The sequence below is a fragment of the Fundulus heteroclitus genome, chromosome 8, assembly GCF_011125445.2.
Source record: "Fundulus heteroclitus isolate FHET01 chromosome 8, MU-UCD_Fhet_4.1, whole genome shotgun sequence".
Lineage (NCBI taxonomy): Eukaryota > Metazoa > Chordata > Actinopteri > Cyprinodontiformes > Fundulidae > Fundulus > Fundulus heteroclitus.
In genome coordinates this window covers 31,551,695-31,573,115 of record NC_046368.1, presented here as the reverse complement: position 1 = coordinate 31,573,115, position 21,421 = coordinate 31,551,695, and the positions used below count along the sequence as shown (strand labels likewise).

At 42.9% G+C, this 21,421-nt stretch overlaps 2 protein-coding genes across 3 annotated transcripts in view; one reads left to right on the top strand and one right to left on the bottom strand.

The window, feature by feature from the left end:
• Positions 1 to 4,730, top strand: part of ash2l (ash2 like, histone lysine methyltransferase complex subunit) — a 23,838-nt gene extending 19,108 nt beyond the window's left edge. For both annotated transcript variants that reach the window (XM_036140584.1, XM_036140583.1), the window contains 8 exons: positions 2,009 to 2,108; positions 2,224 to 2,441; positions 2,552 to 2,719; positions 3,385 to 3,578; positions 3,750 to 3,842; positions 3,925 to 4,023; positions 4,098 to 4,157; positions 4,263 to 4,730. In XM_036140584.1, coding sequence (XP_035996477.1) covers positions 2,009 to 2,108; positions 2,224 to 2,441; positions 2,552 to 2,719; positions 3,385 to 3,578; positions 3,750 to 3,842; positions 3,925 to 4,023; positions 4,098 to 4,157; positions 4,263 to 4,370 — 1,040 coding nt within the window. In that variant the 3' untranslated portion in view covers positions 4,371 to 4,730. The remainder of the gene's footprint in view (positions 1 to 2,008; positions 2,109 to 2,223; positions 2,442 to 2,551; positions 2,720 to 3,384; positions 3,579 to 3,749; positions 3,843 to 3,924; positions 4,024 to 4,097; positions 4,158 to 4,262) is intronic.
• A 1,171-nt stretch (positions 4,731 to 5,901) lies between these two features.
• Positions 5,902 to 21,104, bottom strand: grk5 (G protein-coupled receptor kinase 5). The gene is made up of 15 exons (XM_036140585.1): positions 20,863 to 21,104; positions 20,151 to 20,240; positions 19,285 to 19,397; positions 18,047 to 18,124; positions 16,416 to 16,513; positions 14,786 to 14,878; positions 14,557 to 14,620; positions 14,236 to 14,376; positions 12,959 to 13,149; positions 12,836 to 12,873; positions 12,089 to 12,178; positions 9,182 to 9,390; positions 8,837 to 8,974; positions 6,772 to 6,909; positions 5,902 to 6,678 (listed from the first exon to the last, which is right to left on the bottom strand). Exons 1-15 carry the CDS (start codon positions 20,912 to 20,914, stop codon positions 6,523 to 6,525), a joined length of 1,689 nt encoding a protein of 562 aa, XP_035996478.1. The 5' UTR covers positions 20,915 to 21,104; the 3' UTR covers positions 5,902 to 6,522.
• Positions 21,105 to 21,421: the final 317 nt, after the last annotated feature.

Genomic DNA, 21,421 nt, shown 5'->3' with positions numbered 1-21,421 from the left:
GTTTCCACTGTGGAGAAAGGTGCTTTGGTAAGATAGGAACAAAACCTTATGAGCTGCATGGAAAAACGCTGCGCCTCGCTGCGGGGGGGGGGGGGTGCTTTTCTTCACTGGGGACCATGAATCTGGCCACAGTAGACAGGAAGATGGAGGCAAATGCAGGACCATCCTGTCCAAGCACATCTGTGTTAGGACGGTCCAGTCAAAGCCCACACCTAAATTAGGTTGAGAACATGTAACAAAGAATTGGTTAGTTTCATTCTTCAGATGTGCAAATTTGGGAATAAATGTTTCTAAATGTGGTACTACTTAGTATCCAGGCTGAAAGAATCAGAATAGAAATCCATCCGTTTATATTTTACTATTTTTTTTTTCATTTTATTGTTTTTTTTATAAAAAAAAAGAAGGAAGGGAAATTAGTTTTCTTTTTCCTTTCTGAGCCAGTTCTGGACTACTTTGTGTTGGCCTGCCACAGTAAATCCCAATAAAATAAATAGAAATTTGTGTTAATGTGACAAACTAAGAAAACGGTGTTAGGGGTATGAGTAGTTTTGCAAACCACTGTAGCTTCCCCACGTCTGGCTTGCTGCTAACCGGCTCTGACATCCCTTAGAATCCCTGCTGAAATGACGGTCTGCCTCCAAGGTGCCGTCTACCTGAGAGCAGAGGGTCATTTTCTCGTTGCTTTCGGCCTTCACCCAATGCTATGTAGCCTCGCCTTCCCTTTCTTTAAACTCAGCGTCTCCAAGGTCCAAATTCATTTTTCATTCACTGTGAATGAGTCCCTTCCCTCAGATATGTTGGGTTCCCTTTGTTGGAGAACTTTACATTTAATTAAGCGGCAAGTGTTTTTAGTAAAGGTATCCTTATAATGCTTTTATGTTGAGCCAAATTTTTAGCAATTTTTTTCCACTTAGTTGAGTTGTTCAGCTGATTCTTCTTTTCTTTCCCCTTTAAGCACGTTCATGTTTCCTGTAACTAATATTGTACAAAAAGCCCATCATCTGAGGACAAAATGCTGTAAATCTTAACCAGCTTAATGTGGCCCCATGAAGCCAGCTGGTCCAAAGCGACTGAGCGCTGCGGCCCCCATCAGAGGCTGATAGTGTTTGGGAGCTGATTCCTGCTCTCTTCTCCCTGCTCCCCCCCCCCCCCCCCGTGTCGGCCCAGTAACCTGCTTTCACTGTGTGCTTGTGTGTGTTCAGTGGCAGTCGGACGCATTCGCCTCCTGTTGTTTCGTTCCAAACTGGATTTGAGACAGTTCTGCTTTGAGACTGCGTGTTAGGAAGCTAGTCAGAACAGGTCAGACTAGACCTGGCCGAGGCTACCCTCAGGTCTGTCTGCAGCCGTTTGACCGTGCGGGTACGGAGACACAAGGAGCCAAGACGAGAAAACATCGTTACCCAGATCAAACAAATGCAACAAAGATGTTTTCTTTAAAACAGGAAGTGACGTTATTTAGAAATTTAGGGCATAATTCCAGGCTGTAGGGTGACAGAACGGAAGGGATTGCTCCGTGGGACACAAACCCCTGGGCATGTGTCCTAAGCGTGTTGTTTGATTTAAACGTTGAAGTTGCAAAAGAATGTCTTTTCTTCAGCTTTGGCTTCACGTTTGAGACCATAGGAACCAAACTCAGCGAGGTTTTAGGTTTAACTTATAGGTTTTATTGGTTGATTTGTTTTATACTCATCTTTGTTCATAGGCGTCAAAGATCTGACCTTAACAAAGTAACCAAAATCATGTTGTATGTGTTAAAGGTAATTTATAGTTGAAGGTAAATAATAAAAGCTCCTCAGCAGACGTTCCAGATATCAAGCTGCTCCCAGGGGGAGCTTGTTAGTCTAAACGTTGCTTAATGGAGGGTAAGTCCAGCGTTGAGCGCTTCATTCTGTGCTGTTGTAACCTGTCAGCTCAGCGTATGCTGCCTTCGCTGTTGACCGCTTGTGTTTTTGTTTGGGAGCGTCTTTTTGTCCATTTCCGTGTTCAGCTCCGTCTTGTGCTTTTAAAGGTGCTCTGGCCCCTGGCCCCGGGAAAGGAAGGGGGGCCAAACGTAAACAGCAGCAGCAGCAGGAGGGAACCGCAGCAGGAGCTACAAAGAGAACCAGGAGGTACAACTAGTCCACTTCTGTATCCTCCATCAGGAACGTGATGGAGCTCCTTCCTCGCTGATGATGAGGAGGCTTTGGTGTCCTTGTTTGTGACGGTTGTTTCTTCGTCGCGCAGTGACCCGTTGTTCTCAGCCCAACGGCTGCCTCCTCATGGCTACCCCCTGGAACACCCGTTCAACAAAGACGGCTATCGCTACATCCTGGCAGAACCGGACCCCCACGCCCCAGACCCCGAGAAACTGGAGCTGGACTGCTGGGCTGGCAAACCCATTCCTGGTGATCTGTACAGGGCCTGTCTGTACGAGCGAGTTCTGCTGGCCCTACACGACAGAGGTAGTCCAGAGGAGTAGCAGCTTTCAGGAAGAGCTTTGTGAGGGACCTTTGCTTCTAATGCCTGGTGCTGTTTTCAATCCCGGCCCAACATGTTGCCTGGTGTGTTTCAGCACCTCAGCTGAAGATCTCAGACGACCGGCTGACGGTGACGGGGGAGAAGGGCTACTCCATGGTCCGGGCTTCACACGGCGTGCGGAAAGGATCCTGGTACTTCGAGGTCACTGTGGATGATATGCCCCCAGAAACCGCAGCCAGGCTGGGCTGGTCCCAACCGCTTGGTCAGTAGTCCTCCACGCTAGGGCTGGGTATCATCTGGGATGAGCCGAGTCTATACCAGTTTGATATAGCTCAGCTTGACTTGATTTGACTCTAATATCCATATTTATTACTTTCAAATTAATGCTCAAAGTCATTCACTCAACAAAACCAGGCAAATATTTATGTTTGATTTATATAACACTGATATATTAACAGGAAAATAAAGTGCATTTGGTTTAATGCATTGAAGCTATCACAGAAACCAAAAATAGTCCCAAACGTCTGATTTTAGGGATGAAGGTGCTTCTAAAATCCTGTCAGCCATTCTGCAAATTCGTCTCACTTGCACTTCCTCGCTGTTAGCAGTAATGGTGCGCTTTAATAACGCCCCCTAGGGGTTCGGAGGTATATCGATTTTGAAAGCCAGAATATCTATATTAAATCATTTTTAAAAACATCGATATTAATCTTTGTATCAATTTTTATGCACAGCCCTACTCCACACTCTGGTCATGCTTTTGTCAGGGTTGGTGTCGTATGGGGGAAAAAAAAAAAAAAGAGGATGGGACAAATATTTGTATTTTCTACACTTTATTTCTTGTTCTATTACAGAAAGGTTGCATTCATCCCTTCACCTATTTTGCCAGACGCCTTCTTGAACACATTTTTCCTGCTCTACCTTCAGGCAACCTGCAGGCTCCTCTGGGTTATGACAAGTTCAGCTACTCCTGGCGGAGCAAGAAGGGGACTCTCTTTCACCAGTCCATAGGGAAGCATTACTCCTCGGGCTACGGTCAGGGCGACACGCTGGGCTTCTTCATAGAGCTGCCCGATGAAACGGAGACGGCGAAGGCTCTGCCGGACACGTACAAGGACAAGGTAAACGCCCCACCTCAGCTCAACTGAGACCCTTTGCCCTCAAAGCTGCCGTCTAACACCAGGGTTATAAGATAGATTCATCTCTGTTGACATTAATTAGAGTCTTTGCTGCTGATTGGTCCACATCAATCTGCACATTTATGTGATTGGTGTCCTGAACCCTCTTTCCAGGCACTTATTAAATTCAAGAGCTACCTGTACTTTGAGGAGAAGGACTACGTGGACAAAGCCGAGAAGAGCCTGAAGGCGACGAGCCCCAGCAGGGTGAGGACGCTTCCTCTGAGTGAGTAAAGCTAGAAACGCTGCTGCTGTTTGCTGCTGTTCACCCCAGACGCCTGTGTTTCAGATGCTGTTCTATAAAAACGGCGTTAACCAAGGCGTTGCCTTTGAGAACCTCTTTGAAGGCCTCTACTTCCCGGCCATCTCTTTGTACAAGAGCTGCACGGTCAGTACAGCCTCCTGACATATTTCAGCCTTTCAGCAATCAGATGAGTCAGCACTCTTCTTGTTCCTTCGCAGGTTTCTGTCAACTTTGGGCCTCATTTCAAATACCCGCCCAAGCACATTAAATACCAGCCGGTGAGAGCTTTCTACTTGCAGACTGTCGTCCTGTCACGTGTGACCTGAGCAGGCTCACACCAGCCGACCGCTCACGTCCAAACGCATTTCCTTTCTCCCCCACAGATGAGCGACATGGGCTGGGGGGCGGTGATCGAGCACACGCTGGCGGACATGCTGTACCACGTAGAGACGGAGGTGGACGGACGCCGCAGCCCGCCGTGGGAAGGATGAACACGGTTCCTCCACACCAGCAGTTCTTAAGCCGTTCCAGCATCCGACACGTAAACCAAGCGCAGGTCCACTGTTTGGCCTCCTGATATCCTCACGTTAGCACCACACTAGTAATGGTTGAGACTTGGTGGCAGAAAGCACGCTCTGCTGGAGCAGGCCATCAGAATAAACTGAGCCGTGGCGCTTTGGCTTCCCACAGAACTTAAACATCAGAACCAACACCTGACCTTCTGTTTATTCCAGGAAAATCTCCCATCATTGGACCCTTTTACAGCGCTTCTGTCTGTTAGTGTTCTCTGTATTGTTTTTGTTATTTACTGTTCTATACTTTGGATTGAAAAATAAAAGTGTCAAATGGAGAAAAAAAGGCTGTTTGGATGTTTGATCTGGGTTCAAAAGATAATTCCATGCAGATTAACTCAGCAGTAAACTGAATTCTCTTCAGTGTTGCTAGAAAACATGGTATAAAATGTTGAGTATAAACTGAATGATTTAAATGTAATTAACAGGTTAAAACAGTTGTGATTTATTTTATTAGTAGTAATAGTTTAGCTGAAGGTTTCAGTCTTCGGTTTCCCATTCTTAACGTCTCCTGTAAGAGAAGTCGGTCACACAATGGCGATAAAGGTTACATGTGAGAAAAGAGTCTTTGGCATTGAACTAGAAATGGCCTGATGACTAAAGCCTGTCTTTTAAAAACAATCAAAACATTCACACGGGCGACTTATTTATAGGTGCTCAAGCTCAGAACTGCCTCCCATGCTATAAATAATTTCTGCTCTTCTTTTTAACAATGGCAAGATAAATATATCCTGTTAAGAGAAAAAGGAAACCGCCTGTCTTGTGATCTGGACATGTTTGCTTGAGTAAAGCATGATTTGTTTCAAATTGAATTCTTTTCTGCTGAAAAATCTGAATAACTACAGCTCAGCTGGGATCATTTGGAAGAATATGGTCTAATTTTTAGTGATCAGAGCAAGACCATAAAGGCCTTCACAGCTGGGAAGGTACATTTTAAACCTTCACTCAGATTTGTACCATAACCAACCAAATTGGGTTTGGTGTAATTTGATTTTATAAATCAGTAGATTCTACTGGGCTGAACTGTGTGGCTGTCTGACATCCAGTTCATCAATTTAGTCTCATCGTGAGCTACGTTTTCATAGTTTAAAGATGAAAATTAGTACCAATTTCCAACCTCTTTTTCTTCTGTTATTTTCTAACGCTTTATTTTCCGTGATGTTTTGTTTACTGAAAACAGTGGCAAATGTCAGCCGTATAAAGAAGCCCAGAAGTTGATTAGCTAGAGACTGAAGTATTAAACTGCACCTTGTTTTTGCATCATATTCATCTTGCAAGCTCAAATAAACAAAAACGGCACACTTTTGCGTCCAAAGTAAAATCTTATGTTAAGCAAATGTCTTTTGTTTCCTTTAGATGAGAAAATAAGTGAACTAGTCTGCAGGTAGTCTTGGTTAAAAACAAATGCACATTTTTTGTTTCAGTTGGAATAAAAGCAAAAGGAAACAACTGCAAAACAAAACAGTTTATTTAAAGAGGAACCTTATTTTGGCATTTCTTATAGGTCTGCACCGATTGATCGGTTGGCCACGACTTCTTTAATTTTTGGAGATTGCTGATTGGCCGACACTTAGATGTGAGACCGATCTTATCTGCCTCTGCAATGGTCTGAAAATCACCAACTGAATGCTTTAACTTTATATTTGGGAGCAGTTATTTGAGAGGTTTTTATTGTTACATGGGTACTGACTAATGTTTTTCAAGATAAGTTTGAAGTATTGAAGGTGTTTTGTGATTTTATGATAACTGACCGTGTCAAATAGTAAAAAATCAGTATCGATCAAAATCGTAATGCCAGGTTATTCAAAGCTCGGTGATCGGCCAGAAACCTGCAATCGGTGCACCCCTAATTTCTTGACAAGTGCTACTGTGCTGCTGCTATGCAGACACGAAGTGCTTCAGAGGTCGAGGGGCTTATCTTCAGTTTCTGAGCTGGCGTTGTGCTCAGAGAGAGGAGCTGGCCCCTAACTGGATGGATGGCTCTGTTTGCCGTCATCTGTTGAAACTGACGGGTGCTGCCGGAGGAAATGCTTAAATCAAATGTCTGACGTCATGGTATCCATCCACACTTTTAAGAATCGGACTGAATTCGTCCATGTCTGCGGAACATTCGATGCAGCAAACCACGCTTGGGGCTGTTAGGGGCCAGGGACCAGTCCAGGTCCGCAGGTCGAGATCCCATTGGACCAAAAACATTCAGTTCTTCGAAACATCCCGTCTCTATGAGCTAAGAACAAAGACAGAGGAACACGGGTTTGGTCCCGGAGAGCTCGTGCTATACGCAATCGGATATTGCAATATGATCTCTTCATATGATCACCTCGTTTTGCCAACTCCTCGGAACGCTTCCTGTGTTGAATTTGGTGTAGAACTCTCCGTCTGTCTGGTTCAGAACGACTCCCCTCAGTGTGGAGAACTCCTCGATGTCCTGCACGTCGTCGCAGTACACCAGCCTGGGCTACAGGTCAGACAAAACATTGATCTGTGTTTTATTGCTATTATTACTATTGTTATTATTATTATTATTATTGTGGCCTGCAGGAGCTAGTTGTAGGTTACCTTGCTTAACCTCGGGCCTTTAAACTACAGTTGTGTTCAAAGCTAAATGGCTGTAATTGACTTTTTATTTCAAAGGGACCGATTCAAAAGTAATATCCAGGTACATGTAAGAAAAAAAAAGAGTATTGTGAAAAAGTTCAATATTATTTCGTCACTACTTTCTAAAAGTGACAATAGATCCATTACACAGGGTGAAATATGTAGAGGCTTTATTAAAGCGTAGACTTACAGATAATGAAAACCTAATATTCAATGTCTTGCATAATTAAAATACTGTGAAAAGTTTAAATATTAGAAACTCACGGTGTCACACCCTAATCGGCTAATTAACACCTGCAAAGGTTTCCTGAGCCTCCAAACGGTCTCTGTTGGGATCAGGAGGCGACACAATCATGGAGAAGACCACTGACTGGACAGGTGTCCAGAAGACGACTGAGGAGGGGAAGCCACAAAAGGTTGCTGAACAAGTTGGTTGTTCTGTAGCCAAGCATACTCTCAGGTTGAGTGGAAGGAAAAGGTGCACCAACCACAGGTGCAGACTTAGCATATAGACAAAGTACGCAAAGGCCCCCGCCGGTTGCCCACCCCTCTCTGTGTCCCTGCATTATTTATGTGTGGTTGAAATAAAATAACTATAATTTGCAAACAGAAAAACACAACACACCTCTCTGACTGAAATGGACTGTTCCATTTCGTCTGGTAAGTGTGCTGAAACGAGAAAGATGAGACAGAGCTATGAAAGTTCCACCGAAAAGCCGGAAAAAACTATGTTTGAAGTGCCGGAGAAAGACATTTCAATGTCTGTTAAAAATGTCTCTAGATTCATTTGTTTTATTTAAAAACAATCATGTCAAGCTGAATGTTGACTCAGAATGGACCGATTGTAACTTCCAGCTGATCGCTTATATTCACCCAGCAAGACGTGAGGTGGAGGTTTACGCTAATTTAGGCTTTTCATTAGTTGTCAGTTATAATCATCAAAATTAAAAGAAATAAACACTTGAAATATATGAATCTGTGTGTAATGAATGAATATAATATAAAAGTTTCACTTTTTGAATGGAATTACTGAAAAGGAAATCAACTTTTTCATGATATTCTAATTATATGACCAACACCTGTAATGTCCAATAAGGCCTTTTGCGTATGTATAAGTGGACCACTACAGTGAAAGCAGCTATGCTGCATGTGAAAGTAAATCTGTTTGGCTCTCTTTGGTACTAAGAAAACAAGTCTGAGAGATAAATAGCCAGACAGTGAGAGACAGGTAGACAGATTGAGGCTTCTTCTGAAATAATGTGGCTGTTGCTTGGTCTATAACTCCAAACATAGCAGGAAGCAGGAGCATCTCCGTTCCAGAACAGATCAACATTATGGAGCTGCCAGCCCACTCCCAGGACCTAAATCTCGGAAAAGACTTGTGGGAAGACATCAATAATGCTGTTTCTAAAGCAACAACAATAAATGTATTTATTTGTATTTTATTAATTTGCCGGTTCGTCTACTTTCCAGTCCTCCCCTATGATCATGAGGTTTGGATCATGACCTTATGGATCCTCCATAATGTGGCCGATGTTGTCGTTGGAAGAGTGATATCTGGGGTTTTCCCCTGGACCTGTCCCCCCCGCCACCCAATCGCAGATAAGAGGAAGACAATAGATGGATGGAATTTCATTTCTGAAGATGCTGAGATTCTATCCTTTGCAGGTAATATAATACTGTTCATAAAAAATAGAAGCTTTCCCTTAAACTTTAACCCGGAAGAACCAAGACAGGTTTTATTACATCCATCTACACATAGTTTTAGAAATAGTTGTTGCACTTACATCTGGTTTAAAAGGAGGCTCCACCCGTCCTGCCTCCAGCATCCTGAAGTTGATCTTTCGAAAGAAGGGGTGAGACTTCACTTCTTTTGGTCCTGAGCCTTGGCAACCCAGTCTTTGTTTTGGATCCCTTTCCAGCAACTAAAATAATAATAAAATAAAGGCTGTTCATGTGTTGGATAATGGTCTTCAGTTCATTCATAGCACTGACAGGCAGATAATGGCAGGGAAAGCACAGAGGTAATTCCAGGGTTGTGGGGTTGTGTCTCACTGAGGCATGAAGGAAAGCGTTCAGAGTGTCTGCTGTAAAGAAAGTCCGTTAAATAAAGTCTGACCGGTGAAACTCACTCCACTGCAGATGTCCCTGGCCTCCTTGCTGAACCTGTCACTGTATTCCACCGTTTTAAATTTGATCCTTTTCTCCATTTCTGAGGACTTGGGGCGCTCGTCCCGGGCCCTGAACGGAGACTGACCCTCAATCATTTCATAAATCAGACACCCTAGGCCCCACCAGTCAGGACTCGTGTCATATTCCTCTTTGCTGATCACCTCTGGAGCTGTAAGCAGAGAAAAGCACGAGCAGTTCTGTTATCAAGGTGAATTTTTTGTCTGCACAGTCTAAAACACAACAGCAAAAGTACAAAGTTATGCCTCTGAAACATTCATTTTAATTTCAGCCATGTCCAGTGAAGTTCTTTAGAATAACGAGGTTTAGCTCTGTATTTCCAGACAGATGTCTATTGGGATGGATCACTGTAAATATTCAAGGCAAGATGGCAGGATATGCCAACGGATATGACATGCAGTCTTTGCTCTCTAATTCTCTGGATTTTCCTCAATGTATTTCATGGAGAGTTGTCCCAGAGACCAACAGAGAAACACAGAAATACTTGGAGAAAAAAAGCTTCATGTCAGCAACAGAAATGAAAATGAAATATGTATGGTGTGGTTGTGCATTTAGCCCCCATACCCCCATATATAACCCTGTGCCACCAACTGGCACAGGGTTATATATGGGGGTATCTCAGAATGTGTTTTCAGCCATGCTGAACTGTTCAACTGAGCACGATTTATTTAGCCACTATGGCTATTGTTAACCGTAACGATGAAAACCACACTTTTTTTTAGACGGCGTTTTGTGCATACGGACATCTCTGAAACATTGCGTCTTATGAACACTCTAAAGTAGTACATGTACGACTGACTAAATGTTACATAAATAATAGAAAATTGCTAAAAACCGTCAAAGAATGATGTTTTACTCAATGGTGCTGCCACTAACAGCCATCATGAATGCAGAAGTCGGGTACCATCCCGTTGCACCCACTTTCTGACTCGTAATACCGACTTTAGCGGCCATTCCAGTTTAAATTCCCGCCTCGTAGGTCGAAAAGTCCAACTACTGAGGACAAATGAAATGCACCATTAAAACTGACAGGCTAAATAAGGAGAATATTAGTCAGAGAAGCAGCCAGTGGTCACTCTGGAGAAGTTGCAGAGATGCAATGCTCAGGTGGGAGAATCTGTTGTCAGGGCAATTATTGGTTACCAAATCTGGCCTTTACCGAGGAGCTGCAAGTATAAAACCAGTGTTGGCAAGAAAGCCATGAGGTCCAATTCAAGACACATAGTTGATGCAGCAAATGTGCAAAGAGGTTAGATGGGACCAAAACATAGCCTTTTCAGCTATATGAGGAAAGATGTGTGGCAAAAGGTTAGGGATGAATGCACAGTAACTTCATCACAGTGAAGCGTGGTGGTGGCAGTGTCGTACCACGGGAATGCCTTTCTTCAGTAGGGAAAGGAAGCTGGCCAGAGTTGATGGGAAGAGGGATTCAGCTACACAGAGCAGTCCTCGTTAAAAGCCTTGAGACTGGGGCGGAGGTTCACCTTCCAACACGACAAAAACCCGAAACATGCAGCCAGAGCTGCACTGGTTCAGGTCCAAGCATTTCCGTGAGTTACAATGACCCAGTCAAAACTCAGACCAATTGAGAATCCGTGGCAAGCCTTGAAAATGAAATAATGCTCTCCTTCCAATCTGACAGAGCTCGATCTGTTTCCAAAAGAAGACGGGGTAGATTCCAGATATGCAAAGCTGGTGGACACGAGCCCCAAAAGGCTGTGATTGTGCTGAATTAAAATGCATGCAACGAATTTTGACTTGAAAACATGCCCATGTTTTCTTTGAATTAGGCACCATTTCTTTGTTGGTCTGTGACATAAAACCCAGTTGAAATGTGTACGTTGACGTCTGTGATCGTAATGTGACAACCTGATACGGTGCGAGACTGAATACTTTTTCAAGGGACCATGTCTCACCATGAGGAAGTAAAAATAATTTTAATCGTAACTAAAGTGAAACCTTTGAATCATAAAAGATAACAAAGACATTTTCCAGGAATCACCCACGTTCACATTCATTTTGGTACATTCCTTGTTTCATATGTTGATGTGTCCTGATCGTCTGACCCATCCATCTTAAGAAAGCTTATTTACATTTTCCATGTTTAAGTTGTTTCAAGAAAACAACACTTTGTCTTTCCAAAGTGTTTAGTCAGCATGTTTTTTTTTCTAAAATCTACCAGCTAAAAGACTAAAAGCTTCAGATGCCCCACCAGGATTCACTGAGCTGACTGTAGGATATCTGGAAACTTGCTGCTCGGTCAGCTCTTTTGTGAGGACTGCTCCCTTGCTGGCGTTTCTAAGAATGGCCTTGTTTACCTCAACAATGAGCAACTTAAATTCCTCCGTTTTATTTTTGTTCCTCCCCCTTTACACCAAGGCGTGAACATGCAGAGACCGAAAGTGAGCGGATCTATGGAGCTGATGCACGGTGTGGTAATGAAGCTGTAACATGTTGTTGGGTTCAGAAAAGCCAGTCAGCCCAGCTGCTTTTCTCATTTTATGACCACAAACATTATCTGTATTCTGGCCTCTATGGAAGTGCAGCTTGAAGAAATCTATAAGGAAAATAGTTTAGTGTCTAAATCAAAGCACATCTGTGTAAGAGTGGCCCAGTCAAAGTCCAGACCTAAATCCAACAGGAATTTTGTGGCAAGTCTTGAAAGCTGATTTTCATAGATCCTCTCCATCCAATCTGGCTGAGCTTGAGTTATTTTACTTGCTGGGGTAATAGCAGCAAAACGTTGTTCCACAAGGAGCTCCATTCAAATATACACATTTTAGATTAAAGTTTGTTGTGAAATGAAGATTTAGTGATCGTCCTGTGAATAAGTTACCGTCCATACGTACCCATATAGTATAATGTGCCGACCCTGCCCTGCACCAGACACCCATCCTGCAGCTTCACAGCCAAGCCCAGGTCAGAGATGCGGATGTGTCCTTTATTGGCACAAAAACAAAGAGAAATCCACTGAACTGGTTTGATTCCCTCTTCGTTTTTGCTGCGATGACGCACTTTCCCTTTCTCCATTCTTCAGAGCTTGCAGAACTTGTTCTTGTAGCTAATTTTACTAACTGTCACCTCACCGGTTCTGTGTATGTCACAGACGCGAGACAAAGATCTCATACAATCCTGCCTAAAGCGATAAGTAGATTTTTTTTTTTTGCTACAAAGTGACACCTCACTTGTTTCCAAAAATATTAAGCTTCCTCGACCAGACCTTGTTCAAATGCTTGTCAAAATACCATCACACCCGTTTCCTTCTCGGACACTAGAAGATTCATGCGAGGAATCGATCAAGTCTGACGGAACTACTGCTGTTATCGTTTTAATCTTTCACACCGTTGCAAAACCTAAAAATAGCTTGCAACAATGGCTGCAATGGCTGCAATGCGAACTGAAGTTATTTTACTACACTTTAAGCAAATAACTGAACACTTAGTGAATTTCTCCAATGTGAGATCTTATCTTATCTGTAAAACATAATATGTCATGTATTAAAAGAGCTACAACAACATTTAATTTCCCTTTGGGGTTAATAAAGTATTTTTGAAATGAATTGAGAACAAATAAGTGCTTGGTGTGGCCGGACCTACCATGGTCATCCAGGAGAATGTTTTCGGGTTTGAGATCTCTGGAACATAAAATGACAGCATATGGAGCAGTGGAGGGTCAGCGCGGCGGTGACGTGTTTAAATCCACGCAAGAACAACACTCACCTGTAAACTATTGACTTCTGGTGGAGATGAATTAAACCACAGCAGACTTCGGCAGCATAAAAATACACTCTGTCCATTTCTAAACCGGGCTTTCCCAGGTGGCGTATGTGAAACCTCAGGTCCCCGCCGCTCATCATGGTTAAAACCATGCAGAGAGCATGTTTGGTCTCGTACGCATATGCAAGATTCACCTGCAGAGAAAAAAGAGAAAGAAATCAGACAATAGCATTCAACTTAACATTTTGATTTAATGCATACAAATCAGCCTAGACTGTACAATGTGAGTTAAAGATTTAGAAAGAAGGCCATGTGAACGTATCAGATGGGGTTTAAATGAGGACGGCTTCAAACAGTACTTTGCTATACCCCACTAGTAGGTTGAAAGGGCTTTAAGAGTGCTGTTTTTTCACATTTAATTTCATCATGTCTGTTTTCAGTCATAAAAAAAGAATTCAAACTAAAGCTGGTATGTGTGTATCTCAGAAAATAAAACTCAAAAGTACTTTGTTGATCATTATATTTAGGGGAAAAAACTAAATTCCATCCATTGTTTTGCTTATGGAAGTCAGGGTCTGTTCAGGATGAACACTACAAGAAAGGGAAGGTCTAAAATCAAGATGAAGACGCTAAATCTGCAGAAAAATATACTCAAATCAAGAAATCTCTTCAAACGAAACTATCTTGCTGTGTGGACAAATAATTTCACTTGTTTCAAGATTAAAATGGAAAGGTGAATGCTTAAAAAAACCCACATGAAACAAGACAAATAATCAAGCACTTGTAAAGTTAACTTTTTTTATCCTGGTAAAAAAAACTACACAAATGACACCTAGTTTCCACTTATTGTTTCTGTTTATCTACACTAGCACTGCAGCGCAGCTAGATGCTGCAGGAAATTAGAAAAGTAGTTGTCTAAAGCCTCCACGGTGCACCTCCTTTCAATGTTTTATGAATTTTTGCCCATGGAATAAGATTACACGAGTTAAACAATCAGTGTGCTGGTTTAAAAAAATGGAACAAAGATGTGACAAAAATGCAGAAATAGCCAAACACTCTCCTATAATCGCAGATGGGGAGAACGTATGAAGGGGAACTGCCAGCGTCTTAATGTTCACAGGTTCAGTACATGTTTGTATGTGCCGCACTGCGTTGTATGAAAAGTGTTGTACATATCTCGACTGATTCACTGACACAGTTGTCATAAGGTATCAAGTTTTGTTCTGTTCCTTACAACAACGCAAAGAAAAACCAGCCTCAGAGCGTGGCCGTAATCTCACCACAAATCGACTGTCCACCTCCTCCAGCAGCTCCTTCTCATTGAGGGCCATGTGCTCTCCCTGCCATTTCTTTACATGAGTCTTTTCCAGCTTTTTACAGGCATACATCATTCCTGTGGCTCGTGTCTGACAAGCCCAAACCTGCGGGTGGACATAAAAACACTATCCAGTGACATGTCTTGAGAAACTATTTTTGTAGATAAGCAGATTTGTCCAGAAAATGTGATTGTGGCGTGTAAAGTCGGTGTGCCTCCTTTCAGACCGCACATACCACCTTTACAGGGCCGTGTGGTAGAGAACAGGACCAGCTTAGCAAGTTACCTCTCCAAAGCCCCCTTTTCCCAGGAGCCGGTACTCTCTGAATGTGTATTTGGTGATAGGCTGCCTAAAAGAGAAAAAAATAAGGATGTAGTTTTTTTCCCCCCCTGATGCAGTTCTTATCTCAACGGTGTGTGGCATCGAGCCAACAGATTAACCAGCTATTCAACAAACAAGTGGCCTGTCAAACTGCTGCATGAGTGTCGTTTCCTCCTTCCGATGGTGTACTGACCTCTCCAGCTTCTTCCACTGCACAAAGCGGTCAAAGTACATGCTGAACTGGTACTGTGTGAAGGGCTCCTGGCTGAGGTATTCATGCAGAACTCTAGCAGAAACAAAACAGTTGGGAGTATTTTTCAGGTCAAACATGAGCACGCTGTATGCAATGCAAGTACTTTGTTTTTTTGTTGTTTGTTGTTTTTTTAGTGTGTGTGTGTGTGTGTGTGTGCTCTTCTTCACATTACAGTCACAAACTTCAATGCATTTTACTGAGACTTTCTGTAATAGAAGGTGGGAGGTGGAAAGAAAACGCCCCCTGGCTGTGTCTCTGTTGAACACAATGAACACCCTGCAGCCTGAGTAGTCAACTACTCTGCGGTGAGATAATTACGCATATTTGAACAAGCCAGCCGGCCTTTTCTTTCTGTATGCAAACACACACACACACACACACACACACACACACACACACACACACACACACACACACGTACACTCTGCTCGTTTCCACCTTCAAGTTTATACGTTTGGACTTAATGTCTACATGCTGTGAGGGCTTGAAGCCGAAGTCGAATTCCTGGTTGGTGCACACACAATCCTGACCAACAAACATGGTTCTGATCCATTGTGGAGAGGTGCCAGGTTCTGTTGGAAAATGAAATCAGTATCTCCTTGCAGCTTGTCTGCAGAAGGAAGCATGAAATACTTCAGAATTTCCTGGTGGATAGCTGCATTGACTGTGGAGTTCAGAAAACCCAGTGGAGCAGAACCAGCAGATGACTAGGTCACCCAAACCATCACTGACTGTGGGAACGTCACACTGGACCTCAAGCAACGTGGATTCTGTGCCTCTCCTCTCGTCCTCCAGACTCTGGGACATTGCCTTCCAAATGAAATGCAGAATTTACTTTCAGTGGACCACTCAGCATCAGTCCAGTTCCTTTTCTCCTTGGCCCAGGTAAGACGGTTCTGACGTCTCTGTTTCAGGAGTGGCTTCACGGGACAAACTCGACATTTATAGTCGATGCACCGACTCCAGCCTCAGCCTGAATTGATTTTGCCTGACTATTCTCCCAATGCTGTCTTATCGCTGTTGCAGCTTTTCCTTCCAGACTTCCTCCTTCCACTCAGCCTTCTATGAATATGCTTCAAAGAAGCCTGCTCTGAACAACCAGCTTCTTCAGCAATGACTTTTAGTCTCTTCCCCTCCTTGTGAAGGGTGTTGATGACTGTCCTCTGGACATCTGTCCAGTCAGCGGTCTTCTCCATGATAGTGTCGCTTACTGACCCCGACAGAGGGACCGTTTGGACACTCAGGAAAACTTTGTAGGTGTTAATTATGAATTACTGAATTAATTAGCTCATTAGGATGTGTTTACAATATTTAACATTTTTACTGTCTTCTAATTTTCACTCAAAGGTTTTTTTTCGGAAATGAGGGACAATAAATATTGTAACTTCTTGTTAGTACTCTGAATAGCTTTTCATCACGCTACCTTTTCATTGCACTGTTGTATCGCACCAACATCCCAAAGGAATATATTGAAGTTTGTGGTTGTAATGTTATTAAATGAGAAACACTTTAAAGTCTGTGGTTGCTTATGTAAATGCCTTGTATAAGCAGACAGATTTGAGAAACTCACTCTGTGCATTTGTGAAAGACATCTTCACAGTGATCACGCTCCAAACTCTTCCTGCAGCTTTGTTCATACTTTGTTACAGAGGGCACACACTGGCTGGACTGCGGAACATGGATGAAGTTATTATAAGTGTGGAGAAAAACAGACAATAGTTCAGTCAGTTCAGTAGTAGAGGGAGTTGTTAATTAATGAAATCTTTTTTTGGTGTGCTCCAGGGGCCTCATTTATAAAGCTTGCGTACACAAAAAAACGGGGCCAGAAAACGTACATACATCACTTTCCACACAGAAGCTGGGATCTCTAAAAAAAACAAAAATATTACCAGGAGAATGTGCTGTCCCTCTCACAAAGTACGCTGGTTTTGGAGACAGGGGAAACTGGCGACGCAGCTGATGAAGTGCTGAACTGCAGCCAAACTGCATCACGGTTTCCTCTCCGTATCAAACTTTAATCATAGCTCGACTTGATCATAAGCACTCAAAAGCGCAGTGTTATTTATGGTTGCACTGGTGTGCCATAACTATACATAAGGACCTTTCAAATAAATAAAAAGTCCCATAATCCATCTTAAATCTTAGAAAAGTCTGCACAACATTTCATCTTTGTTCTCTGGGGTGACGGGTTCCACGGATGAACATGTGATTGTGACAAGGTATGCTGCAATTACCCTAATTGCTGTAATCAGTCATATACACGCGTGTGTAATGCTGGCGGTGGATGCATCGGCACCGCTGGAAGACTGCAGATAGGAGAATTAGGAGGGAACGTGGTTTCAGGGATCAAAGATTTCCTGAGCAATGGTGATGACCGGCTATCATGCCTCTTTAGACTCCGAGCATTGCATTCAGCTATAACTTGCCGCAGTCAGTGGCTAAAACCCCCCCACCCCAGGTGCTGGGTCCTAACCCGCTCTCCAAACCCCAGAACGCAGAGTAGGTGCCGCTCATACCGCTCACACCTATGCAGGACAGCTTCAGCAGACGTTGAATCAGCAGACACAGTTTTAACACACATTTAACATTCATGAGGTGCTTTGCATTAACTGTTTATGGTTGAATCTGGGCCTGAGGAGGACATAATCTGAGGTGAAACCCGGTACACCAAAGTCCAGGTGCATCTTATAATAAAGGAAAACTGCGTGCTTTTAGAAATCAGATTATTATTTTTTTGGCGTACGTCGTTTTCTTTTTCTTGCCGTACGTACACTTTTAGTATGAATTCTATGCAATGTTTTATAAATGAGGCTCCTGGTCAGGATCTGGGAGGAGATACCGCTGGACACTGTCATCTCATAAGCAGCATGTCCCGGCGTTCTAAGGCCAGAATGGAAGCATGTAGGGTCATACAAAATACTGAGTAACATTTAGAGCTGCAGCAGCGACATTTCAGATAAATTGGTCCAGCCTGCAGCGTCTTTGTTTCAGTTTCACTTATCCTGTGACGTCAGACCAAGCCCTCTGTGGGTTGATCCTTTTCATTAATTGATGCGGCATCTTTTTGTTCCTAACACGCTACTCGTTCCATGTCCGTATGGATTGACAGCAGGATATGCTTTCCAGCCGATATCTGACGATTATGCAAAGTGTTCCGTTATTTTTTTCCAGCAGAGTATATGTAAACATGGGCTTTCATACCTGAATTGTCATAAATCTCTCAATGATACTGAGCCCGAAGCTTTTCCTTCCTTCGTCTGCCATTGTTTCAAAGGTTTCCTAAAGGAAACAAATAGAAAAGAGGGTAAGAAATACACTCTTTGCATAATTTACACAGTAGATGTGAAAATAAAACATAATGCTTTTTTTTCCTAGTCATATTTAACCTGTAAATCTGATCTGAAATTCTACAAAGACAGCATGTCGCCCTTTCAACAGAAGTAATCGAGTTGCTTACTTTCTATGCAAATGTATTTAAAATTTGAATTGGAATTCTTCTACATGCTTTTAAAAAGTTGTAGCTATGACCTACGCTGAAACTGAATCTTTAATATGATTCAAAGAGCTCGAGTCATCTGTAAGTTCAGACAGTCAGGTAATCATTGGTGGAAATATAATGCATTGAAAACTAACGCTGAATTGAATGCAGCTTAGTACTTAGTAATGCTGTAGGGAAATTGATGTATGCTCAGAGAATCTCAAAAATCATTATCAGGGAAAGAGAATATGACGTTGCTTCAACAAATGACCGATCTACCAAGTAAAGATGAACAAAACCCAGAACAGCGACTGCTGGTTTTACCGTGGTCTGAAGTTAAACCAAAAAATCCTCCGTGTTATCAGCAATGAGTTCAAAACCTAGCAAATGCAATAAGTTTGGCTGCATCAGAGCTCATAGTTTGGCTGACATGCATATATTTTTTAAGAAGGCTAGGCATCTGTTGTTTAACAACATATGGTGCCTTTCAGATTCCATCTTTATCTGGAGAGGTCTGTATTGCAGCAGCATGGCTGTGAATTAAACCGATGTGCCAGCAGTCCGTACAGGTCTGTATTTTTATCAGCAGCATTCAGTTTATCTTACGTCTACTTTGGGTTCACTATTGATTATGAAATATGCTGTGTGCTTTGGACACTTTAGGTTGACTTAGACCATATTAAAACATGAAAAAGACCAGATTTTTTTATATTAGATGCTGATATGTGAAAGGGTGTACTTTCCTTTACAGGACAGTGATTCAAAACAATTGGCTTTTCTGTATTTTAACCCAATTCACTATTTTTAAAAAAAATCTCTTTTAATGACTCCTCATCTTATTCTAAAAGTTGCTTCAACACAAGCTGTTTTTTTAATTATTTAGCTGGATTGTATCAGTGTCAGTGTAGGAAAGAGCAGACTATCTGCCTCTGCCTCTGTATGCGCATATTTTCTTGCCTACCAAAGCCTCCAGGAGCCCCATGTGGTTGTGCAGTTCAGGCCGATTCAGGCAATAGAGCTGAAACAGTTTCTTGCCAATGGGCTGCTTGACACATAGATCATCGTAGTCTCGTACTGACAGGGAGTAAAACAGAACACGATGTGAAGAAACAAAACAGCGCTTATTTCATCAAACCTCCCCCCCCCCACACACACATACGTTTTTCATCCGACTATAGCACCAACTTGTGTTTTAGTAAATCTGTCTGTGCCCAACTCTGATACTTAACCCAACTTTAACCATTGGCAGCACACACACAATCTTGGCCTTACCCCACAGATGTGCTTAGCAGTTTACATATTATGGCACTGTTATGTATTGTTTGGGTATTTATTAGAGGATATAGATGCTTGGAAAAATCGAGAAAGACAAAATCCCTTCTTTCAGTCCTGGTTAGGGGTTGCCTGAAATCATAATAACAACAGGCAGCTTCGGAACAGGATAATGATTTTAAAGGAATTGGGAAGGGCAATGAGCAGAGTTCAAAGTTCTTGTTTGAAACCAAGCCGTGGTAGGTTAGCAAAACTGCCACAAATGCTAAAAAAAAAAAAATTGTTTTGGCTGCAGAAAAACAAAACAAAAAAGAAAAGCATCAAAATCTTCAGGTGACATACAGGATTCTCTGAAAAATGTGTGTGGTTGTTTAAACGTGCATAATAAGTGGAAGCAAACTTAACCAGGGCCAGAAAGCAGGCAGCTTACAATAAGTTATTTGCATTTATTCGACCATAATTAAACTTTACATAAGCAGTACTGGGTATGAGAAGATAGAAAAGGTCCTAAAAGAGGTGACAGAAGCAAGTATGCACACGCTCTCCTGCACACACCTATGGTCTTGACCAGGTCCCTGCACTCGCTGATGTGGGGAAAGCGCAGCATTTCTCTCCATTTCCAGCTCCTGCCTTTGCTTCCTCCACCTGCAGGTCACCCCCGGGTGAGAAAATGAAACACAACAAACAAGACAGAAACATGCAATGCAAGGCTGACGAGTCACATCTGTCAGCAGTGCGTCTAAAACACACACACCTACACACACACGCCTCCCCAGATCATCAGGTTCCAAACAATAGTATGCTCCTCCGCAGTGAATGAACTATTATTAGCTCCAGGAACAGGTAAGTGGAGCCTGTGTGACCACATTACAAACTCCGAGGCTGTCACTCAGAGGAGGAATTTTCGTTCCTGAAGACACATTTGTTTACCAACCCGGGATGGTCACCGTGTTACCAGCGTTTGAGCCTCGCAGCGCTTTTGATTTTCATTTACAGACCATGAAAGGAAGCAGGGAAATAATCTCATGCCCTGTAGGGGTGGCACTTCTCACCTTTCCAAAAAGTTCAGCTCAGGGATGCAGGAGATATCCCAGCATTACTTTTGGTTTCTAACAAGGGCTGTTGCATAAAGCCACAAAAACTAGTCTAAAACCCAGCATATTCTTGACGTACACAACACTACACATATAGAGGATATACATTTGACATTCAGTTAAATGTCATTTTCACATCTAGAACTGTGGATCAAAACTCAAATCCATCTTACCTTCTCTGGCTCTAACAAGAGCGCTGTTTTGCACCATGTTGTCAATGTCCATCTTGTCGCTTCGATTTAAAACGCGTCCCTGTCTCACCTGCCCGGCGCTGTGGGACACTTCGGGCCTCGGCCTCCCGACTGCAGAGGACTCGGCGCTGCGCACAAGCCTCGGCGCCTTGGAAGTCAAGCTAAAAGGAGCGAGGCGTGCCGTTGAACCTGTTGCTCACCGCTGAATGGAAACACTCGCTGTGCGACAGCGGCACTCAAAGCCAGGGAGCACTCCCTCGTCACAGAGGAGGGACCGCGCTCCAGTCGTCTGTGCAAGTCAATGGCAAAGGAGCGTGGAAGGAATTTAAGTGAGAAGGAAAAAGTAACAGACGGATATGTGCTGGCACTGCCGAGCTCGTGTAGAATTCAAATTCTGTCCAGAGGCCAAGCTCGTGCAGCAATCTTCAAAACGTTTTTGGTTTCATGGTTTAAAGGGATCCTCTTTAAACCATGCTTTGTTGCACAAAGTCTTTACATCAAAATAGATTCTCCCATACACTCAAAAGTCACTTTATTAGGT